This window comes from Rhamphochromis sp. 'chilingali', assembly GCF_963969265.1.
Source record: "Rhamphochromis sp. 'chilingali' genome assembly, chromosome: 21".
NCBI classification, from domain to species: Eukaryota; Metazoa; Chordata; class Actinopteri; order Cichliformes; family Cichlidae; genus Rhamphochromis; species Rhamphochromis sp. 'chilingali'.
The window spans coordinates 2,940,109-2,953,031 of NC_137949.1; the positions used below are offsets into that span (position 1 = coordinate 2,940,109).

The window sequence follows — 12,923 nt, forward strand, 5'->3', positions numbered from 1 at the left end:
CTGTGGCGATCACTTTGAAGTGTCTTTGTGCTGGTTGTCATCTTTGCTTTTTGTTGTCAGTTTTGTGTTCATACCAAAGCACTAAGAGAAAGATCATGTATGTTTCCTCATTAGGATAAGGATTTTTGTTAGTTTGTAGGACTGTAGCCTTGGTTTCTATCTCGCCTCTGTCAGTGCGCCCCAGGGTGGCTGTGGCTACAATGTAGCTGCCATCACCAGTGTGTGAATGTGTGTGTGAATGGGTGGATGACTGGATGTGTAAAGCGCTTTGGGGTCCTTAGGGACTAGTAAAGCGCTATATAAATACAGGCCATTTACCATTTACCACTGGTCTAGTTAATGGCAACAGAAATATGTGGCGGAAAAACACTTTGAGGCACAAACTGTATATGAAAGATGGTCATTGCCACACTGTATACATTGTTCCTTTTAAAGAAAACAAACAAAAAGCACTGATTGTCAAAACACAAGGTTGAAATGACTGAAACTGCAGAATGCTGCATGCTCAGTTCATAATGATTTCTCTGTCACAAGTTGTTAGTAAATGAGCAAACCCTACTTTATGCTACTCTCCGAGTCTGAAACAGACCCGAATTAACTTCACGGTGTATTCAGTAAAACTTGAAATTAGTGACTGAGCTCACAAAGTCAACAGGAAAGTGTTTACTAAGGTTAACAGCAAAGGCGCCGAGGGCTGTTTTTATATAGACCTCTATACTACCTGAGGTCTTGCAGACACTCTCTGGCTTTTAGAATGTCCATCTTCTAAGAGAGGTCATGGTCAGAATATAGCCTAACTATCAGATATTACCAGAGGGTCTTTGGAGTCTATGCTGGTGGTGAAGCGCTGCAGACAGAGCTTGTGCAGAGGCTCAATAGTACAGACATCCGGACCAGCAGATAGCAGGAAAAGTGCTATACAAATACAGGCCATTTACCATCTATTGTTAAATGGTAGTTATGAGACAATGCTTTTCAGCTGTTTTACAGGAAAATGAAAGTAATGTAATGAGTAATATAATGAACTACTTTCTCCTTTGAGTAACATAATGCATTATTTTTTAAGAAAAGTAATATGTGGGGACCAGTGTTGGGAAGGTTACTTTTAAAATGTATTCCATTACAGAATACATGCCCTAAAATGTATTCTGTAACGTATTCCGTTACGTTACTCAATGAGAGTAACGTATTCTGAATACTTTGGATTACTTAACATATTATCATGCATTTTACAACTACGTGAATGTACTATTGCTGTGTGATTTATTACTGTTACTGAAGGTCTGCGGCTCCGAACCCGTAGTAAAGGGACCTCTGACTAATACGGTTCCGTGTCGGGCTCGTAGCTGAAAAATAGCTTTACTTTGTTGGGGGGGTCAACTTTGCTAGTGAGAGACAGAGAGAGGCGTTGAAAGGCTGCTCCAACAGAACTTATTGTTTTCGGAGGAAAACACGAACACGGTGTACAGTCGAGTCTTAATAGCTTACTTACAACTGGGCTCGTCAGGCACTCTTCTTGGCTGCAGTGGTTATTATTATATTTACATGCTTCCAGCTCCCGTTTTTGCTTGATGACAACTCGTACCTTTCCACTCCCCTTTTTCTCCCTCCTCGCTCACAGACACATAACGGGTATGGCAGTCCATTCTCCCTGCAGCACGGACTACACTGCCCATCAGGCTACATTCTTTAGAGCTGTAGCATTCTGCCTATTAGCTTAGCACAACAACAACAACAAAAAGGCGCTCTCTCACCCAGGAAACACGCAGAGCGAGAGCGTCACCCTGTAACCATGGCAACCGTAACACTGCCGCCTGGAACTACAGACCGTAGCTGTCAAACAAAACCAAACAGTCCTGACCCGTGACAATATGAAACAGGAAAGTACCGCAGTGTAATCCATTTATTTCAACAAAGTAACTGTATTCTAAACACCACCTTTTTAAACGGTAACTGTAACGGAATACAGTTACTCATATTTTGTATTTTAAATACGTAACGGTGGTACATGTATTCCGTTACTCCCCAACACTGGTGGGGACAGATGTCTAAAGAGGTATGATTTGAGCTGGGAGACATGGAAAACCTTGTGTACGTGCATATTGCAGGGTAACTTCGGGTGAGCAGAGACAGGATTAATCATTGCCTCGATTTCGAAGGGGGGCTAGTATCTTGATTTAGTGGCAGCTGTGCAGACGGGACTGTGTGCTGACCTTCTATTACTGGAAAGAGTGGTGGGTAGTAGCCCAGGGAGACCTCGAAGGGGAACAGGATGGGGGGCAAGGTAGTCGGGCAATTGTGGGCATATTCCATCGTCTATTGTGAGGATTACCGTGTTTCAACCTGAGGGAGGCAGACCAGTCACAAAGTTAAGGAAAGGTGTGAGACCAGGGACACCCTGGAGTGGGAAGGGGTTTGAGCAGGCCTACAGGAGGGGAACTAGCAGACTTATTCTTCACACAGGTTAAATAGACTGAAACATACTCTCTAGCATCCCTAATTAGTGTGGGTCACCAAAAGAGATTGGAGGAGAGGTTGCAGGAAAGTGAGAATCCTCCTCCAATCATACGTGAGGGGGAAGAGACAGAGCCAGATGATTCCTGGACACCTCTGCCAGATCAGGAGAGGCAGTGATGGAGTTAGAGTGCTAATGGAATGGACAGAGTAACAGATTTTAGATGGTTCATGTGGAAGTCATTACTTCAACAGGAGATGCAATCCTTTCTCCAATCGATACAGGGGATGTGTAGTTGTAGCTAAGGATGGCCCAAAACTATGGCGTTATTTTTGTGCCTCTATTCTGAGCGCACGTAAATAATTTTTGCAAGTAAAAATATTGCATTTTAAGGAGAATATTTTGTGTGAAGAAAATTCATTGCTGCGTGCAAGAAATGTGTTTCAGTGTTTGCTACTATCCATATACATGCACAATTACAGCCCTCTCCCTCAGTTGTTGGCATTTGCTCTTGCTCAGATCTCTGCTCTGTGTGCTGACAGACATCTGTGGACCTGCTCTCAGAGTGTCGCTCCAGCTCTCAACATCTCTGCTCCCTGCACGCTCAACTCTTTCTGTACTCCGTTATAAATGTGCCACAAAACCAACCACTCACAGACTTGGATGCAAAAATTCTGATTGGTTGTTGTGGTCTCCAATTGGCTCGCTATTGACTGCATTCCGGAAACACTGTCCAAAGTTTAGCTAAAACCATTTTCGGTTAGCATGTTATTTTATTTTATTGTAAAATATATCATTTTTTTAAGACCATCGTTGGTTTTAATATATTTAAAACCAAACCACTCCACTGGATTTATCTACATTTCGCTCAAATTAAGCTTTTTTTCACTCAAAATAATTTTCTCCTCAAAATGCAACATTTGTTCTTGCAAAAATTATTTACGTGCGCTCAGAATAGAGGCACAAAAATAATGCCATACAAACGCTCTGTGTGATTACTAGAAAGGGACAGGGTTTGGGTTTGGTTCTAAGAGTGACATCGAGCAAGTGTTGACCATTTCAAACTGTGACCTGGATGGCACGAGGCTGAGTTTGGAAATATTTCATTTTTGTGCCAGGGAGTTATCAATGAAACACTGCTCTACACCCAAATCAATAAGCGCTTGGACAGAGTGGGTCTTCCCATGAATCATGAGGTGCAGAGGACTGAGAGAGCCAGAGATTTTGCCCACCAGTACTTGTTCCTTTACAGGTGGGCGTAACCTTTTGGCCAAATAGGACAGGCGTAGATGTAATGACTCCTCTTGTTTAAAATGTGTAATAATTACTTTTTTGAATAATGACCCCAACACTGATCACAACAAAAAAGGCAAATGCCTTCAACATGCCCAAACATTTGACCACACAACATGCAATTAATTTGAACAGATGCAAGGTCTATGTTGTTTAGCAATGGTGGTGATGCTCAAAGCTGAGCCATGGAGAATCCGTAAGGAAATGAATCAATAAGTGATATTGACAATGCAATCAGTTGTTATCAATCATTATTAATGTCCATCCCTACTGATGTGTGTGTTTTTAGGCTATATAGTCTACTACAGTATTTGGTCATGATGGAATTTTGTTTGGCAGGTCCTGCAATCCCTGTTGGAGTGGATGTTCAGGTGGAGAGCTTGGACAGCATCTCTGAAGTTGATATGGTAAGCTGGCTACACACCACAAAGAGCAAAGAGGCAGCCCTGTTACCAAGGTGGTGAGCTGAGGTTGGGTGAAAGAAAACATGTGAAACAACTTATGAAAAGAGAGAAACAACCATGTTATCCCTTATGTAAAAGATCTATCCATGAAAATCAGGAGAATGTTCTCCAAGCACGACATCCCAGTACACTTCAGACCTAGCCACACCATCAGACAAAAACTGGTTCATCCCAAGGAGAAAACTTGAACATAAGCTAAAACCAAACATAAACATAACATATATGGTTTGAAAGAAAACATTAAATATGAAAACAGAAATGAAACATAGTCTACATACAAATTTAATATGAGGTCAGCAAGTACAATGTAGGTGTATTGTGTTAGGATCAGAAATTAATACTTTTAAAACAATAAAATTGCTGTAAAATTGATTTCTGCCAACATAAAAAACAATAGAAAATCAAGATAGATATGGGTTGCAGAGGGGTGTATCATTGAACAACCATTAGAATATAGAGTTTTCCGAGATCTACTTTAAAACCAGTGTTGGTTACTCCCTTACACTTTAAACTTTTGCTTTGGTATGATAAATACCTTGTGGGTTCATGTATAAGAGGATATTAAAGAAATTGAGTCAATCACTTTGTTACTGTTTGTTAGTGTTGTTGTTTCTCTATTAGTATGCCTGAGATATACATCTTACCATAAAACTTGGAAATATATTTTTTCTTTTTTTCCTTTGGTGCCAATGATATTTTTAACACAAAAGCAACAGAGGGATTGGAATGCCTGTAGCTTTCTCAATTTGATTATTTAATGAGAAAATTGGCATGGCTTGATGAGTGCAATTGGTACATTAGAATTTGGTAAATGTTTGTGTTTCGTTCACTCAGTCACTACATAATCTCCACATTTACAGTCTTTTAATTACACTCTTTAACTCCACCAGGACTTCACCATGACCTTGTATCTGAGACATTACTGGAAGGATGACCGTCTGTCCTTCACCAGCAGCACCAACAAGAGTATGACGTTTGATGGCCGTTTGGTGAAGAAGATTTGGGTCCCTGATGTCTTCTTTGTCCACTCTAAGAGATCCTTTATCCACGATACGACTACTGACAATATCATGCTCCGGGTCTTTCCTGATGGACATGTGCTTTACAGCCTGAGGTCTGTAGAATCTCTGCATCTGATTTATTGACAGATCAATATTTGAATCAGCCTCCAATTGTATTTTTTAATTGAATTATTCAAATTATTCCTCTCCAAGTTTCTTGAAAAGCGATCTGGAAGCTTTTGCAATTTTCCTTTCAAACATCAATAGATCTCATTGGTGGAGTAATTATGCCTCAGGTTAATTAAAATTAGGGCTGAACGATTATGGAAAATAATCTAATTGCGATTTTTTGCCCCAATATTGCGATTGCGATGCGATATGCGATTATTTTTTAAGGTCTTTGTCTTCTGTATTATTAAACAAAGACAAGCAATACATCATATAGTATGGCCAATACTATATTACATTAATTTTAAACTGTTCTTTCCTGGAAGACAGACCTCTGTTATGATGACATGAGGTGATGCATGAATTGATGACTGACATTTTTATTTAACTTCTTCAATCACAACAGTATATTTGAACATACACAATAGTTTATTTTTAGCTTACAAACATCTGAGCATAAAGTGCTGACAAGGAACCCTGGTGTAAACATTAAAATGAAAGTCAGTACAATGTGCAGATTGCAGAAATATACATAAAAAAAATCAGTGGCTTTACCACACTCAGTTTTTCGACATCTGTGAACTACTAGACAGTCATTCAATTAAAAAATAATATTAAATAATTAAAACTAATAAATAAAAAATACACACATCTTACTGATCTCTGCAGTCAGTAACATTACACATAAAGTGCAAACATAATAGCAATTGTATAAACACACACACAAACACGCCTTTAAAGTTTAAAGGCGTGAAATTGGACGGTCTAGCCTTCTGATTAGCTAATCAGAAGGCTAGTTCTGATTAGCGTCACCGCTGTCTCGGTGGAGTTTAATAAACTCGGCCGTCTGCTTCTTGCTATCTAAAATATAACCAGACACTGGTGTAAATTCTCGACTGTCTCATACTTCTGTTTAATAAGTTTTCTGTTTGACGTTTAGTCAGCTGTGTGAAAACCAAGGAGGAACCCACCCGGGGGATTAATAAAGTTTTATTTTATCTAATCTAATAACTTTAATCTCAGCCAAACCGATTTACTCACGAACAAACAAAACACTGAAAAAAGCCCAACAATAACATTTTTAGGTTGTCTAAGTGACTACGTTTAACCCGAGCAGCGAAACTCCGCGGTGATCTGAAAATGATGTGCCGGGAGTTGTGCCGTTCTCGGCCGCATCAGTAACCCTCGAGCTCCCGGCTAGCTGTCGAGCTGGTGGGTAGCAGACGCCTCTGAAAACGTCGAAGCACTTTTGCAAATATGGGATATCTTGATAAACCGAGCAGATATTTGATGTTTACACAACTACTTTCTCGCCTGAAAATATGTTAAAAGTTTATTTTGTGACCCAGAAAGATTAGTAAGAGTAATTTTAAAACTTAGTAGCTACCGCCATTGCTGGAAACTGGAGTTTGGCTGGGCCGCGCTATGAATTCTGGGATATGGTAGTAATTTGGACAGCCTTCGGCGCGTCGCTGTGACGTAATCGGTCTACAAATGCGGCCTCAGGAGGATGCAGCCCATGAATTTGGACATGTCCAGAGTATAATCGCAGCCTTTGCGGTTAGAAAATTGCACTTGATCATGTCGCGATATTATCGCAAATGCAATATATCGTTCAGCCCTAATTAAAATCTTAGGTGGGCATTTAAACAGGGAACATGTCCTGGATGGCCGGCCAGGTTTCACCATAATTTCACAAAAATTGCATAAAAATTATATAATTTGCTTTTTAGTCAGTTTTTAATCATGGTCACTTTGCTTTCAACTCATAATGTACCTCCAAAAGCTACTTCATCAGACAGAAGTTATAAAGTAAACCAGGATTTCTAAGCATGAGATTTTCAGACCATATCTGATTCCACACTACTCACTTTTAAGGTTTCGAGGATTCAGCGGATTTCCTTTAAATCCATCCATCCATCTTCTTCCGCTTATCTGGGGCTTGGGTCGCAGAGGCAGCAGCCTAAGGAGTGGAGTCTAGACCTCCTTCTCCCCTGCCACCTCCTCTAGCTTTTCTGGGGAAACAGTAAGGTGCTCCCATGTCAGCTGAGAGACATAATCTCTCCAGTGTGTCCTGGATCTGCCCCGGGACCTCCTCCAGGTAGGACATGCTGAAACACCTCACCCAGGAGGCACCCAGGAGGCATCCTGGTCAGATGCCCGAACCACCTCAACTGGCTCCTTTTAATGTAGAGGTGCAGCAGCTCTATTCTGAGCCCCTCCTAGATGGCCAAACCTCTTAACCTATCTGTAAGGGAGAGCCACCCTTCAGAGAAACTGCTCTGAAACTGCAATGCTTGTATTCACAATTCCATTCTTTCAGTCACTACCCAAAGCTTGTGAGGGTAGGTAGGTAGACCAACCACTAAATTAAAAGCTTCACTTTTACACTTCACCATGACAAACCACTCCAGTGCCAGTTGGAGGCCATCACCTGATGAAGCCAACAGAACCACATCATCTGCAAAAAGCAGAGATGAGATTCTGAGACCACCCAAGTGGAAGCTTTCCGTCACTTGGCTATGCCTAGAAATTCTGTCCATAAAAATTCTGTCCAACACCCACTGGAAATGAGTGGGTGCGGGGCCAGCTATCTGGATCAAGGTCTTGGGCTAGAAACCCCATACTCCTGAAGCATCCCCAAAGGACACACAGAGGAACATGGTCAAATGCCTTCTCCAAGTTTACAAAACACATATGGACTGTTTGGGCAAACTCTCATGCCCCCTCGATTATCCTCGAGAGGGCAAAGAGCTCGTCCAGTGTTCCACGCCCGTGGCAAAACCTGGATTGTTCCTCCTGTATCCGAGTTTCGACTAACGGACGGACTCTCCTTTCCAGCACCCTGGCATAGACTTTACGGGGGAGGTTGAGGAGTGTGATCCCCCTATAGTGGAGCACACCATCCGGTCCCCTTTCTTGAAGATGGGAACCATCAGACTGCCAATCCAGAGGTACCGACCCTAATCTCCACGCAACATTGTAGAGGCGTGCCAACCAAGACAGCCCTACAACATCCACAGCCTTCAGGAACTCAGGACAAACCTCGTCCACTCTTGGGGCCCTGCCACCAAGGAGTTGTTTAACTGCCTCATTGACCTCATCCCCAGAGATAGGCAAGTCGTCCCCCCTCTTCCCCAGATTCTGCTTCCTCTAGGGAAGACATGTCAGAGGGATTAAGGAGGTCCTTGAAGTATTCCTTCCACCACCTAACAATGTCCTCAGTCAAAGTCAGCAGCATTCCACCCGCAATATATACAGTGCAGGTACATCACCGCTTTCCTCTTCTGAGTCGCCTGATGGTTTGCCAGAATCACTTCAAGGCAGTGCAAAGGTGTTTTTCCATGGTCTCTCCATACTTCCCCCACACTCAAGTTTTGCTTCAGCCACTGTCCGAGCCGCGTCCCGCTTAGCCTGTTGGTACGTATCGGCTGCCTCCCAAGTCCCACAGGCTAACCAAGCCTGATAGGACTCCTTCTACGGTTCCCTTCACCTGTGGTTCCCACTATCTGGTTGGGAGTTACCACCATGACAGGCCCCAATCACCTTGCGACCGCAACTCAGTGCAGTTGAGATTGGCTGGACATGGTAAATGGTAAATGGACTGATTCTTACATACAACATGCCACAGTCACACCCACACACTTTCTCTAAACTTAGTGCTGTCTAACCACATTCACACTCCGATGGATGCATCGTAGAGCAACTTGGGGTTAGTATGTTGCCCAAGGATACTTGACATGCAGACTGGAGGAGCCAGGAATTGAACCACCAACCTTCCAATCAGTAGGTGACCTGCTCTACCTCCTGAGCTGCAGCCACCCAAAAAACATGTGAGGCATTCCCAGCACACCCTCACTATATTTTTAGGCGCACCAGGTCTACCCAGTATCTTCCACCGCCACCTTATCCACTTAAATGGTGATCAGTTGACAGCTCAGCAACTCTCTTCACCCGACTGTCCAGAACATATGGCTGCAGATCTGATGATACGATTACAAAATTGATCATTGACCTGCGGCCTAAAGTGTCCTGGTGCCATGTGCACTTATGGACACCCTTATGTTCTAACATGGTGTTCATTATGGACAAACACAGAAGCACAGAAATCCAATAACAGAACACGACTTGGGTTCAGATCTGGTTGGCCGTTCATGCCCCTCCAGGTCTTACTGTCGTTGCCCACATGAGTGTTGAAGTCTCCCAGTAGGACAACAGAGTCCCCAGGTGGAGCACCCTTAAGCACAGGCCGGGTACTCTTAACCATCTTTCAGCACATAAATGCAGACAACAGTCAGGACCCATTCCTCAACCAACCCGACAACAAACCCTCTCGTCCACTGGGAAAAAACCCCAACATACAGGCAGCAAGCCTGTATGTTGGGTGTAGGATACCCACCCCAGCCCGCTGCCTCTCACCAAGGGTAACTCCAGATTGAGACAGTCAAGCCCCTCTCCAGGAGTTTGGTTCCAGAGAGGTGATATGCCATGTCCCAGTTGCTAATTTCAATAGCTGGGGGATCAGTCAGCCAGGGTATCTGCCCCTGGCCAGTGCCCAGCACACATTGCACCCAAATCCTATGGCTCCTCCTGTGGGTGGTGGGCCTATAGGAGGGTGGTCCCATGTCCCCTTTTTAGACTGCCGAGCCAGGCCCCATGGACTAAGGCCCACTTGCCCTTGCCACCCTCCCTGGGCTTGGCTCCTGGGACACACAAACCCGTTGACCATGATATGGTAGCGATTCACAAAGTGGCTTTTAAATAGTCCCAGTTGCATCATATAATGGCATGGTAAAACACTTCATGCACTTCATTACCACAAACAGGAAATCCAAATTGGAGCTGGACATAAAGTCATTTAGAATGAAAGTTTTATTCGATATGGATCTTGGGCTGGTTAGCACCAGCTTGGCTGGAAGGGCCATGTGATGTGATAAGGGTTTTTACAACAGAGGGCTAAGGGGTCCGGGCCACTGTGCCATATGCCACCATGTTTCACTGTTTGCCTGGCAGGGGCACCGCCGGGAGGAATTTCAAAGTCAGCAGCTGAGCCCATAGGGCAATGTTCCCTCTAATTTTTCATGTGTCTGAGCGAACACACAAATTCCCGGAGCGGTCCCTTGGACCACTGTGGTCACGCCAGCATCGAATCCATCCAAGTTACATGGTTTATTAAAATAATCAAATTACAGCATTTACATTTATGTTAGACTACTTTTAATTAACTGCTTTAGCCCACTTATAATGAAAATATAAATATATATATGCATTTTTATTTTATTTTTTTAAAGCTCTGACTTGTATTATGAGTATGAGCCTGTGGTCTGGGAGAGAGTCCTGTAACTCTCTGTCTGCAAAATACAGTATATAATGACCATCCATCCATCCATCCATTCACTCCCGCTTATCCTTTACAGGGTCGCGGGGGGCGCTGGAGCCTATCCCAGCTGTCATAGGGCGAGAGGCGGGGTACACCCTGGACAGGTTGCCAGTCTGTCGCAGGGCCTATATAATGACCAATGTTGGGCAATTTAATTATATAGTTACTTCTTCAAAAAAGTAACTGAGTTTTGCAAACAACAAAGTTTTTTGCAGCTGTTTACTTAAAAATGCAGCCAAGGCGTTTTTTTAAATAAACATTTCAAACTATTTACAGAACAATCAGGTGTTTTGCATCAAATTTGATGCCACACAAATTATTTGTGCCACTCTAAAAACTAATTTCTGTCCACTATGAGATAAAGGAGAACAACAGCCTGAGACCTGCAGGCCTGACAACAGGAGATGTATCACTGCTGTAACACCTGTAGCACTCAGTGTTGCCTCATGGTTCTGACACACACAACAAAACTACTGACTACACTACACACTAACTACACAAGATTTGTGCTAAACGTTGCAAATCTCTCACATCTCAAAACACCGCCGTCACTCCTAAAACTTCCCCCCTTCCTAAACAACTAAATGCCATGTTGCCATTAGGGCTGCCACAAACGATTATTTTGATAGTCGACTAGTCACCGATTAATTTTGCGATTAGTCGACTAATCAGGTCATGCATCCATTGGACGTAAAATTTACAACTTATTGAACCAGCATGCATCTGTCTTATATAACTATCCTTAGCTTACAGCTTTAAGTGTTTAAGGTATGTGCTAACTAAAAATAAAGACAAGATGGTACTTTATTAAATTTTAATGAAATTTGCAGATTGTTTCGGTGAAGTTTAATAAACTCCTTGATATCTAAACTATAACGGGACACCGGAGTAAATTCTTGAGCATCTCACACTTCTGATAATCAGCTGTCTGCTTGACGTTTATTCAGCTGTGTAAAAACTATAACTTTAATCTCAGCCAAACCGATTTACTCAGGAACAAATAAAATACTAAAAAAAGCCAAAAAAATAACATTTTTAAGTTATCTAAGTGACTTATATATCATGTTTAACTGAGTAGCGAAAGACGGCGGTGGGTTTGAAAATGATTTGCCGGGAGTCCGATGTTCTCACGGCTCTAGTGAGCCTAGCCCCCGGCTAGCTATCGAGCTAGTGGGTAACAGACGTCTCCGAAAACGTCGGAGCGCTTTTGAAAATATGCGGTGTCTTGATAAACTGAGCAGATATTTGAGGTTTACACAGTTACATTCTCGCCTGAACATATGTTAAATGTTTATTTTGTGACCCAGAAAGAATAATAAGAGTAATATTATAACTAACTAGCCGCCGCCATTGTTGGAAACTGAGCAGGGCCGCGCTATGAATTCTGGGACAGAGCTACTTCTTCTTCTTCGGGGTTTAACGGAAGCTGGTATCCTTGTACATGCAGTGCTGCCATCTTCTGTTTCAGTCCGTTATTACACTCTTAAATCCTGCTACTTATTCCTGCGTCTGTTGTGATCTTACAAAGCTTCAAACGATTAACTCAGTCGTCGACGATTTTGATAGTCGACGTAATTGTGACTAGTCGACTAATCGTGGCAGCCCTAGTTGCCATATCATTTTTTGATTGGTCGACATGGTACATTTTTCGACCAATAGGAAAGGGTGGGGGTTTTTTGGTTTTGGTTTTGCTCACAGGCGGAGAGTGCTTTCGAGCGTTTTCCTTATAAAACGCCGTTTTTACCGTTTCTTCCCGCAGTAAATATAAACAACGATAGTATTCAGGAAGAAAACCAAACATTGCATATATTTTTATCATAACTCTGGTTTTACATGTGCGCAAGCGCACAGCTTAAAGCATAGGAGTCAAACTCTGGCCCGTGGGCCAAATTTGGCCCGCAGCCTAATTACATTTGGCCCGCAAAGCCATACCAAATTACTATTAGAGCTGGCCTACTGGTATTATACAGCTAATATATATATTATTTAGTATTAAGCTTTGCTTGTTCCATATTCAATTTTTCAGCAAAACTTGTTTGAGTCCATAAGAAAAGATTCATTCTTATATCTAGAGGAAGATTTTTTTTTCAATAAATATTAATGTTAGCCCGCGACTTTGTTCCAGTTTTGAATTTTGGCCCACTGTGTATTTGAGTTTGACA

General features: G+C 42.5%; 1 protein-coding gene across 1 annotated transcript in view; it reads left to right on the top strand.

The window, feature by feature from the left end:
* gabrr2a (gamma-aminobutyric acid type A receptor subunit rho2a) overlaps nt 1-12,923 on the top strand; it is a 77,829-nt gene that overhangs the window by 40,681 nt on the left and 24,225 nt on the right. The window contains exons 3-4 of the mRNA XM_080871168.1: nt 4,088-4,155; nt 5,103-5,326. Of these exons, the coding sequence (XP_080727294.1) occupies nt 4,088-4,155; nt 5,103-5,326 (292 nt within the window). The remainder of the gene's footprint in view (nt 1-4,087; nt 4,156-5,102; nt 5,327-12,923) is intronic.